Below are 11,600 nucleotides of genomic sequence, written 5' to 3'. Positions count from 1 at the left end.
GTTCAGTCAAGGTTCCCAATCCTGAAGGTCAGGCCCTCTGCAAAGGATCACAGGACAGATGTGTTGAGCTGAGAGACGATAAAAGCTCTTCTACACAAATAAAAGTGTACTTTTCTGCCTGTGATTGATTATGGTGACATGTTGTATATGCATGCAACCTCCTCCATTTTACCTAGCTTGATCCAGTATACCATGCAGCTTTACATTTTATCACAAATACAAAGTCACTGACTCATCACTGCATTCTTTATTAGTTGGTGGGTTGGACTTCATTGACCATTCGCAGACAACAGCACTGGTATTTATCTATAAAGCAATATTGGGCAAAGTTCCGGCCTACCTCTGCACCCTTCTGTGTGTCAGTTCAGGTAGTTATCAGCTACACTCCTCCAGGTGGTTGTTTTTTTAACGTACCCCAGGTTTTAACAGATCTGTGAAAACTGCATTCTCCTACTCTGCACCTTAGACATGGAACAATCCTCAAAAAGACATAAAATTAGAGACACTTGTATAAATTAAAGAATGTGGTGACAGAGACATGTGCATGTTTTTCTTGAGAGGCCACCATGTTTGAATAGTTGTTGTTTTATTGTGGATTTTTGGATTATATGTTGTATTTGTTGCACTTTAAATGTGTTTTAATCGGCTGCTACCTTGGCAAGGTCTCTCTTGTGAAAGTGATTTTCCATCTCAATGGGACTTCCTGGTTAAATAAGGTTAAATAAACAAATAAATGTGTTTATTGCACTGTTCTTTAATCATTTATTCATTCATTCATTCATCTTCTAACCGCTTCATCCTCTTGAGGGCCGCGGGGGGCTGGAGCCTATCCCAGCTGACATCGGGCGAGAGGCAGGGTACACCCTGGACAGGTTGCCAGACTGTCGCAGGGCTTAATCATTTATTTATATATTCTTTTTAAAGAATTTTTTTTTACCTCTCTCGGCCTCAAACAGTTACTTAAAGGTCCAGCGTGTAGATTTTAGAGGCATCTACAGACACAAGCTGCATATATTCATAACTATGTTTCATTAGTTTACCATGACCTGACAATAAGAATCGTTGTGTTTTTGTTACTACAGATCGAGCTGTTTTTCATCTGCATACGGAGCAGGTCCTCTTCCACATGGCTCCCAGGAAGTGTGCTTGGCTTTGAGGCAAATTTTCACAGTGGCCAAACCGTGTAACTACAACTTCCAGGTCAGTGGCGTAAGGTAATTATGACGGGCCTTAGCGCACAGTATGGTGTGCATATCGTCTCGTCAGGTGATCAGAGACTTTACACTGGATAACCTCAACATACATATTACCCAGCAATCATCACTGCCTATCTGTATATAACAAAAAATACATGTTTATTATTTGAGAGTCCCTTTTTGAACACAGGCATATGCTCAAGGTGGCAATCACTCATTGGGTCCCATTCTCTAACACATTGTTGGAGGGCCCACTCTCTCTATGAGCACCCCACCTCACAGGCCCCAGTGCAACCACACTGCCTCCACTGTCTATATTTACACCGCTGTTCCAGGTCCATAGCATGGTGCCATGGGGCAACATTTTCCCATTGACTTACACTGTAAAAGAGATGTCTGTAAATCAATGGATACTTTTTTTTTTGAGCCTGACAACCTCCACAAAATGTCTTGTTTCACCATCAGGATTTGATCCATTCTACCTGATATCATTTCAAAAGTCAAGAGGAGCTGCACACTTAAATAATGTTATTCCCACTGAAGTTAGCAGCAGGCTAAACCGCTCGTTAGCCACTCAGCCGTCGAAAGTCTGTAGTGCGCTTTCTCTGTAGGCCCAATGATGCGGGTCATTTTATACCCCGGAAGTCAAACTTTTTGGCTTCATGTGCCACTGAGCAACCGTAACAGGAATGAACGGTACTCTGCCTCCAATGCTGTATGCGGTTCTCTTTATGCAATTGTATACTTTCCTTTTTATTTTTAAATGGTACTGCAGCTGCCCTTAAAAAGTGCATACTGTTGGATGCAGTATGCACACAGTCTGAACTTACTACTTCTTCATAACTTTGCACCCTGAGCTTTGACCCTCTTTCTTGTCTGTTACCTTGGAGATAAAACAAAATGCCATTCCTGAGCTCCCCCGAGACAGAGTTCAACACAGAGAGCTCTGCAAAGTATGTAGTTTAGACTTTTAATTTATAACTGCATACATTGTGGATTTTAACATATTGTATTCACAATCCAGTAAAATTACATATGCATTTCTCTGTCGTTATCTTCATAGTCCTTTTGTTGTCGGTAATTTTTGTAATTTTTTTTGTTCATTTAAACAGTTATTATTACCATTATTACTTTTCCACTGGTCATCATTCACGTGAATGCAGTGTCATCCGTTGTGGCCATTGTTGCTTCTGACAGCTATCAACAAGCTGTCATCTGTTTGCAGCTCAGTCGATGTGACGCATCCTCAGCTGTGCAGAGGATTGTGGGTCAGAAAACTGCAAAATGCAACAGGATGTAGTACAACATCCTGTTTTTTTGGCATACTGCATTTGACATACTATGTATTAGGACACACTAAATCTTTTTCTGGCATACTATACAGCATGGTAGTATGGTAACACACAGTGTATTTGCAATGCACAGTAATTATCTCGGCGGTATCCAGTTCCCAACTATACACCTGTTCACAAGCACCTGACACACACAGCTGTCAATCATAACATCACACCCTCTTTTTATGGGATCAAATAACTATTTATAACCAAGCCTATCAGGAAAATGAACACTTGGACAAACATCAATGTGATAAGTACCACTTAAAATGACAGAAACCATCTTTAGGAAAAATGTATTTCAGGTGTACTTCCAGTTTTTAGTTTAGCCCATATCCAATTCATAAAAATGGAGAGGGCGGGGTTAGTGACCTATACTGTAGCCAGCCACCAGGGGGCGATTGAGATGTTGTGGCTTTACTTTTGGGGAGCTGTCATGTTGTCCGTCTTCATTATACAGTTTCTGATTTATAATCACCTGAAAATAAGAACCATATTTTTGTTACTTAAGAAAGAGACGGTTATATGGAGCGGGTCCTTTTCCACCAAGTACACCACGTTACACTACAGCAGCCCAGAACCGACAAACCAGACACTGGCTCCAGATAGGGCCATGCATGTTTTAGCGTCAGCCACCGTAGTTCTCCTACATGCTTGGTACAACTCTGCAACTTCAAGCAGGATTTATAGTTGTGCGTCAGCTCTATGCAGTGTCTACACTGTAGCCTAGGCACGTGGGCTACGCACGTGGCCTTCAGCATTGTGAGCATTTATACTTATGCGGTGGTGGTCTGTGTCACTCTGCAGTTACACCTTCAAACACTAGTCGGTGGTGGGGGCGCTGTAAAGTTTAGTCAATTCAAAACACACATTAAACGTGGCTTAATAGAGACAGTGTCAAACACAAATACACAAATTGGCTTCACTATAACTCACAGCATTCACAGACAAAGCACTTGTCTTTATCTGGACACATTTTCCCCACAAATACAGCATGCTAATGTTTTTAGCACAAGTCTATGGCATTTTACATTGTATAAATTAGCCTAGCAGCTAGCGGACAGCAACATTAACGAAGGTAACATTACAAATTCAGCTCCTTTACAACTCACAAGGTTCACTGACAAGACTGACTTACACTAAACACGTTCTCCAAATTTAACATGCTAATGTTATTAGCACAAGCTTATGGCTCTGTGCTAGATGCTACTAACTCCTACACGCTGGACCTTTATACATAATCTGAGAGTTCTCTCCTTGGTGCAACTGCTAACATATCACAGATCTGAGACGTTACAAGGGGCCCCACACACAGCTTGTTAGTGAGGGGTCACAAGTCAAAACAAAAACAACAATGTGCTCTATTTTATAAGTTTAGCCATATGTGTTTTATGTCAAATTAATCTAATTAGTAACTGGTATCAAACAGCTGTCACATACATGTCGTTGGGGAAAATGTACAATATGTCTCTCTGAGGTGTAGTGGAGTAAAAGTAAATACTAAGTACTTCAAAATTGTACCCTACACTCTGCCACTGATAAAGGGACCACCCTGTGTTTGAATTTGAATCATGGATTGTAAAATTAAGATGTCTGACTGTATGTGCATGAAGGCACAACAAGTTTAACAGAGGGAAATGGCTACCCTGGCTCTGATTAAAGGTTCCAAAGGCCACCTACCAGCCCCTCTTTGAGAGTGCAAAGACAACAGGTTGCAGTTTTATGGGGGGGATTATGTGTTTGACTATTAGTGGTTACTTCCTAAACTCTTGTTACCACTGCACTGTGTATACCAGCCCTGTATTGATCTTCTTGTTTGGATGTTTTTCCACAGCCCTAGGGACCACAAATCAGATCAATGCCTCTTTAATGATTCAATATTAGTTGATTGCACATTTCACTATCGGGTGGGTAAGTAAATGATGCTGGTGGGAGCTGAAGGCATCCTCTGTGCATATCAATTGAACCTTGGGCATCAGCCAGAGGATTTTTTTAGTGGGTGGGATAATCTCAGCGGTCATTGAGGTCTTCTGGGTTGTGAAACTCTTGTGAGCACAGTCCAGCAGGGGCAATGATGACACAGCCTGCACAAGGCTATCTATTTCTTTGATTGTGTGAACTCCTTTTTTTTCTCCGTCTCTGTTGTGCTTTCCAGTGTGTGTTTAGAAGAGTTTCCAAACAAAATGATGGAAGTATCATACTGGTAATATTTACAGTGTGGTCGGAGCAGTGAAATAAGCAAGCTGACAAATTGAATCATAACACCCACACACAGCAGGCTGCAGATATTTAGTAGCTTTATTGAATTTTCTTCTTTTAAATACATTTTAGCAGTGTCCTTTTTAAAAACCATCACTCTGAGTGTAAATACTGAATGAATAAATCACTAAAATGCTCACTGTATGTGTTTAAAGCCTTTTTATGCAGCAGCAGCAGCAGCAGCAGCAAAGATGCATTCCAGGCGTAGTTTATTTTGAAATACCAGCATGTCTTTAATGGGTTCATACTGTTCTGAATTAATTTCTTCAGCAGACATAACAGTTCCCAAGCTGCTGTGTTGAAGGAGGACAAACATACCCTGCACAGTGAGAATAATCCTTGATTCATTTTCAGATGCACGTCCTTGGAAACTTTTAACGCAAGTAGCCCCAGTTGATAAGAATTTGCTGGCGTCAGGGATTGTGTTTCAGAAATGCTTTTTCTCAAGTCACGTTGCCTCTCGACATGAAAGCGACCAATAGTCTGAGAGGCACGTAGACCCGCTGCTATAAAGTTGGCCCGAGAGCTGAGGCGTCTTCATTCATGAGCAAACGGGGATCCTACGCTGCCGTTTGATTTCACACACACGCTCAATATTACTTTGGACAATGCTGCGGGTCAGGTGTCTGAGAGGAGGTAGCAGAGGGGCCGAGGCTGCCCATCTGATCGGAGCCATGGTTGGTATTGTGGTGGTTTCATGTCTTCTTCTTTTTTTTGTCTTCAAAAAATGTTTAGAAAAAGTACATTTTTTTTTGTTTTTGTTAAAAAGCACAAATCAGTAAACGTGAATAAAGAAATTATGTTTGACATTTTCTTCACTAGGCTTCATCTGAGCTGCTTCTTTGAGATCATTGATTTTTTTTTCTTTCTTTTGGTCTGATTAAGCATTTTAATTGAAAATACAATTTGCAAAAAAAAAAAAAAAAAAAAAAAAAAAAAAAAAGCACTGATTGTGTCACAGATACCTTAGTCAAAGGTTTGATTTGTTTCTAACTGCTGAGTGAGCTTTTTTAATCTTTGGTCCGTGAGTGACAGTGAACAGCTGTTTGGCACAGATGCGCTCCCAAACTCAGTGACACTGGAGCCGCTCCTGAGCCAGCAGCCTATCTGTGCAGATAGCGGCTTCTTAATAACACGTGTACTTTAACACCAAACAAATCGGCCTTCCTGGAGCATTTCTCATTTATCTCACACTGTGTTATCAGCACTTAGTTTGACTGTGTTTGAATTAGCCTTCTTGTGTGAGCTGCAGCCAAGTCTTTTATTTGACTCTATCACTTCTAAATATTATCTGACAATAAAATAAAACAACAAACAAAAATAAATACAACAATGGTAATACACAAAGCTAGTTTTATTTATGACTAATACAAAGTGCACATTAATATGTATACATGTATTTTTATTATCTGAAAAATTCTATTAGATCTAAATAATTGGCATATTTTGCACTCTCTCAATAAGGCCATTTTTGTGCTGCAGATTTTTACTTTTTTTTTTTTTAAAGTTGTGATCCGTTTTTTTCCCTCCTCAGCTTGGCCGGTCAGTGACTGGATGGGTGCAGAGGGCCTTCCAGAGCACTTCCAGTGCAGCAGCTGCACAGCCCCAGCATGTAGCTGAAGACCTTACTGAGCCTGCACTGCAGGAATGTCCTGTCTGCAGCTACAATGAATGGGACCCTCTTGAGGAGGTGATCGTGGGTCGTGCCGAAAACGCCCGTGTGCCTCCCTTCACTGTGGAAGTGAAAGTAAGCTGTAATGTCAAGATGACCTTTGTGAATCAGATTACATAATGCTTGTGTGTGTGGGCACTGTTGTGTATACTACCTGACAAAGAACTGCATAAAGACTGTGAAATGATGCCTAAATTGACTCATGTTGTCATATTATGAACCTCTCAACAGGCTAACACATATGAGAAGTATTGGCCCTTCTACCAGAAGTATGGGGGGCGGTCTTTTCCTGCGGACCACTTGAAAAAAGCTGTTGCTGAGATTGAGGAAATGTGCAATATTCTGCGTCATGAAGGCGTCACTGTAAGGAGGCCAGAGCCCATTGATTGGTCCCTGGAGTACAAAACTCCAGACTTCACATCATCAGGTAAAACAAAGGACAAATCATTCACTGATAAGCCTTTTCATAAAGATTTTCAGTGCAAAATAATGTGACAAATGTGTGTGTAAAGACGTAATTTACAACTAAACACAAGTTCTGTGGTAAGGTACAATTCTGAGGTACTTTACTTGAGTGTATCCATATTCTGCTACTTCATACTCATACTTTATTACATTTCAGATGGAAATATTTTACGTTTTACTCCATCAGGCTACATTTATTTCACAACTAGTTGCAATTTATTTACAGTTAAGTCTTTTGCATGCAAGAAATACACAATCAGTTTATCAAATATGAAGCATTTTTATAAATTACACAAAAGTGTATATAGTATAGTAAACTAGCTCTTCCTCAACCATCTGCAACTTTGAAAAACTTTTTATTTGTTAATGCATTAATAATAATAGTCCAATATTATATTGATACAACACTAACAAGGCCCGTTTTGCCAAATGAGTACTTTTACTTAAGTAGAAATGAGCACGCTGGACTTTAACTTGTAATTAAGTGTGTCTATATTGAACTAGGTAAATGATCTATCTACTTTCCTCCAACACTGGCCTTACATTTTTCTTTGTTTGGTAACAGTGTCAGTGCATTACATTGTATTTTACATGATATTATAGGTAAGATAACTGTGTGTTGTTGGATCTGTTGTAGGCATGTACGCTGCCATGCCCAGAGACATCCTTATGGTTGTGGGAAATGAGATTATCGAGGCTCCTATGGCCTGGAGGGCTCGCTTCTTTGAGTACCGAGCCTACAGACCTCTGATCAAGGAGTACTTCAGAAAAGGTGCTAAGTGGACCACTGCTCCGAAACCCACTATGGCTGATGATCTGTATGATCAGGTGAGGCCTTGTGAGATCAGGACAGCACATGCTAAATGTTTTAAGTGTGGGCTGTGTAGGATTACGGTTTCTTGAAGCGTTGGGATTATGTAGTTGACTTTATCACAAAGTTGAACCTGCATTAAAAAGCCTTGTTTAGGCTCTTCATATCACCACTGAACTTTTTGCCATGTGCTGTTTATGGCCCTGTACGTGGCCACAGACTAAACTGCTGATAAACTAAATCATTACTTTGTTGTGCCTTTCAGGACTACCCCATCCGCACAGTGGAGGACAGACACAAGCTGGCTGCCGAGGGGAAGTTCGTGACTACAGAGCACGAGCCCTGCTTTGACGCTGCTGACTTCATCCGAGCTGGGACAGACCTTTTCGTCCAGAGGAGTCAGGTAAGAAGACTTTAAACTTGTTAATGTGTCTGTTATCTGGTCTTAATTCTGAAGTCTATAGTCTGAGGTTAAATGTCCATTGCAACATACACATTGAAAGATAAGATAAACGTTTGATACTGCTAAACCATGACATATAGCAGTGATACTCAGCTTGCAGTATGCAGGGTGTCATGACAGGGTGCTGGGCAGCCCACTGACTATTCTCTAATTTACAATGAAAATAAACAGTATAGTTTTTAATTTAAATAAGGTGCCAGAATGCAAAATAGAGCTCTCTTACCCTAAAACCCTCCTCTTGGCTCATGTGTGAGGACAGCAACCATCGAAACATTGAAAACAAGCAATCGAATTCATTATATATACTGATAAATATTAAGATTTGTTTGAGTGGCCCATGGCCTCCTGTCATTTTGCAAAAGTGGTCCCTAGGCAAAGCAAGTTGAGTATCCCAGACCTACAGAGATCTCTGTGTGCGTATGAACACCAGTTACCATTTATTTGTTTTGTTTTGTGCAGGTTACAAATTACATGGGAATTGAATGGATGCGCCGCCATCTGGCTCCAGACTACAAGATCCACATCATTTCATTCAAGGATCCTAACCCCATGCACATTGATGCCACGTTCAACATCATCGGGCCGGGACTGGTGCTGTCAAACCCTGATCGTCCATGTCGCCAGGTACTGATGGAAAGCAAAAAGCTACTTTCATTTCCTCATGGTGTTCTGTGCTGCCCTCTTGTGGACTTATACTATAACTAGCTTGACACCATAAAGGTCTCCATGTTCACCACTGCACTTTGTCCTTTATCGTCAGATTGACATGTTCAGGAAGGCTGGCTGGACTGTTGTAAAACCTCCGACGCCTCTGATTCCTGATGGTGGGTACTAAAGCTTACCTCCTCTTACATAGGGAAAACATTTAGAAATTTTACCACAAAAAAACTCAAAACATTTCTCTCCCTTTCTATGTAGACCACCCCCTGTGGATGTCCTCCAAATGGCTGTCCATGAACGTCCTGATGTTGGGTGAGAAGCGTGTTATGGTTGATGCCAATGAAAGCACCATCCAAAAAATGTTTCAGAACCTTGGTGAGTTCGAATATTCAGGTTATTCCATCTTAACAATTAAAGGTACAGTGTGTAGGATTTAGAGACATCAATTTGGCAGAAATAAACAAAATATTCATAATTATATTTTCGTTCGTTTATAATCACCTGAAGAAGAAGAAAAAGAATCACTGTATTGTTGTTACCTTAGAATGAGCCGGTTATAGCTACAAATGGAATGGATCCCCTGCCACGGAGTCTGCCATGTTGTTCTACAGTAGCCTAGAACAAACAAGCCAAACACTGGCTCTAGATAGGGCCATTCGCATTTTTGTGTCGGACATCATAGTTCTCCTACAGGCTTGGCACACAGGACAAGATTGCTCCGCAACTTAACCGCTATATGCCACTAAATCCTAGACACTGGACCTTTAAGATTAATTTCAACAGACATTTTAATCGTCTGATCCATCTGTGACGAAAAATACTTTGCACCTGATGCATACATGCGTTTTTGTTGCAGGTATCGAGACCATAAAGGTGAACATTCGCCATGCCAACTCCCTGGGTGGTGGCTTTCACTGCTGGACAACCGACGTCCGCCGCCGTGGTACCCTGCAGTCCTACTTTCACTAGCCTTGCCAGAAACAGGCAGTTTTTATTGAGCTTTAAAGATTAAAGCCTCAGTCCGGAATCTAAATTCCACTTTAATTATTTAATCTTCGTTGTCAGTCGACCGTGCATGTACACACACTAATCACAAATCTACTGTTGAAAAAAAAAAAAAGTTTGAAATTTGTGTGTTTGGGTGTCATCTGCTGCTATTCAAAGTCAAACCTGTGTGAAACAAACCTATTAATGGGGCGATCTTATTATGACAGGTGGCACCAAAGTCCTTTTCTGGAATGAGTCTTTATGTCCTAAATGAACATGTATGAATTGTTTTGATTTGACATCGCTGTGCATCACAGTGCCTTTGCAAACAGCTTTGTTCGGATTCACAGTATACATACTACATATATATATAGAATTTATATCTAGAGTATATATGCTCAATAGCAACAAATGAACGTAACTTTACTTTGATCAGTAATCTCAATATTAACTGCATTTCTGGCCTGGCTATTGTAAAGCTGAATTGTTTGTGGCTCAAACATCTAAGAGTCATAACTTTAAGGACAAGGTACAATGTGGTATGTGAAAGTCACCAAACAAGGAGGAGAGAAGCTACCTCCTCATGGAAACTTAAGACACCATAATTTTTCCAAAGTATTTTTTTTATTTAAAGGAATGTATAAAAGTTTATAAGTAGGTCATTAAACAATATTAATTTCTTATCGCTAGTATATTATTTTGTAAAGATTTTAATTGATTCAAGAGACAAAGTTCTATTTATATTTTTCATACTCTTTATTGGATTTCCCGACAATTAGTGTTTTTATATATTTACTTAAAAAGTATGCGGTCCATATCAGATATTGTATACCTTTTGTCTTTTCTCCTATTGCAAATCTGGGCCAGTTATATGCTTGTCATTCTCGCTGAACTTATTGGCTGCTTTTGTGTGCAAAGCAAAAATACCTAAAGAATGAAAGATGTCTTGTTGTGAAGATGTTTTTTGTGATCTTTTGCTGCACATACAGATGGATATAAGATGTTTACCTCTTCAAGGCTGCCTTGATATTTAGTCTGCAACAATTAATTCAAGGGAAGTTATGACTCAACAGAGAAATGCAAGTGATGTTTTGTATTATGCAATGTTATTAAATGTAATTATAAAAAAAGTTGCGTGTCAGTTTCTTCTTGTATTATTTGTTGTATTTATTGACATATGTGTTTGTTATTGGATCATTACTGGTATGAAAAAGTCTTGCTGCATTGCACATTCTATCCACTGATCCATGTTGTCAAGTACTGACTACTAAAATATTATTAAGCGGGATTTATAGTTGTGCGGCAGATTCTACGCTGTAGCCCACGCATGTGGCCTATGCTGTTGTGAGCATTTATACTTGTGCGGTGGTGTCACTCTGCAGTTACACCTCCAAAACACTGGTCACTGGCAGCAGTTTCTGTGAAGTGCTGTAAAGTTTAGTTGATTCAAAACACACATGGCTTAATAGAGGCCACTGCAGACACAAGTACACAAATCAGCTTCATTATAACTCACAGCATTCACAGACAAACACTTGTCTTTTGCCGGACACATTTTCCTCACAAAAACAACATGCTAATGTTATTAGAACAAGCCTATGTCATATAGATTGTATAAATTAGCCTAGCAGCCAGCGATCTTTTCCTATTATATAAAACCAGGGACAACAGCAACATTTAACAAAGGTAACGTTACAAAATTCAGCTCCATTACAACTCATTAGGTTCACCAACAAAACAACTGTCTTATACT

The 11,600-nt window shown here is 39.9% G+C and overlaps 1 protein-coding gene across 1 annotated transcript; it reads left to right on the top strand.

Moving 5' to 3' along the window:
- Nucleotides 1-5,326: 5,326 nt before the first annotated feature.
- On the top strand, nucleotides 5,327-10,044 carry gatm (glycine amidinotransferase (L-arginine:glycine amidinotransferase)). The gene is made up of 9 exons (XM_049562543.1): nucleotides 5,327-5,466; nucleotides 6,324-6,536; nucleotides 6,693-6,888; nucleotides 7,564-7,754; nucleotides 8,003-8,140; nucleotides 8,660-8,824; nucleotides 8,961-9,024; nucleotides 9,119-9,235; nucleotides 9,717-10,044. The coding sequence occupies exons 1-9, from the start codon at nucleotides 5,398-5,400 to the stop codon at nucleotides 9,827-9,829; spliced, it is 1,266 nt and encodes a 421-aa protein (XP_049418500.1). The 5' UTR covers nucleotides 5,327-5,397; the 3' UTR covers nucleotides 9,830-10,044.
- Nucleotides 10,045-11,600: the final 1,556 nt, after the last annotated feature.

This window comes from Epinephelus fuscoguttatus, linkage group LG2 (genome assembly GCF_011397635.1).
Source record: "Epinephelus fuscoguttatus linkage group LG2, E.fuscoguttatus.final_Chr_v1".
NCBI classification, from domain to species: domain Eukaryota; kingdom Metazoa; phylum Chordata; class Actinopteri; order Perciformes; family Serranidae; genus Epinephelus; species Epinephelus fuscoguttatus.
Note: the sequence above shows the minus strand (reverse complement) of the source record. Positions and strands in the feature narration are given on the sequence as shown.

Coding starts and splice junctions, on each gene's coding strand:
- gatm (XM_049562543.1), top strand. CDS start 5,398: ATGCTGCGGGTCAGGTGTCTGAGAGGAGGTAGCAGAGGGGCCGAGGCT. Junction 5,467..6,323: donor CCCATCTGATCGGAGCCATG/GTTGGTATTGTG, acceptor TTCCCTCCTCAG/CTTGGCCGGTCAGTGACTGG. Junction 8,141..8,659: donor TTTTCGTCCAGAGGAGTCAG/GTAAGAAGACTT, acceptor TGTTTTGTGCAG/GTTACAAATTACATGGGAAT.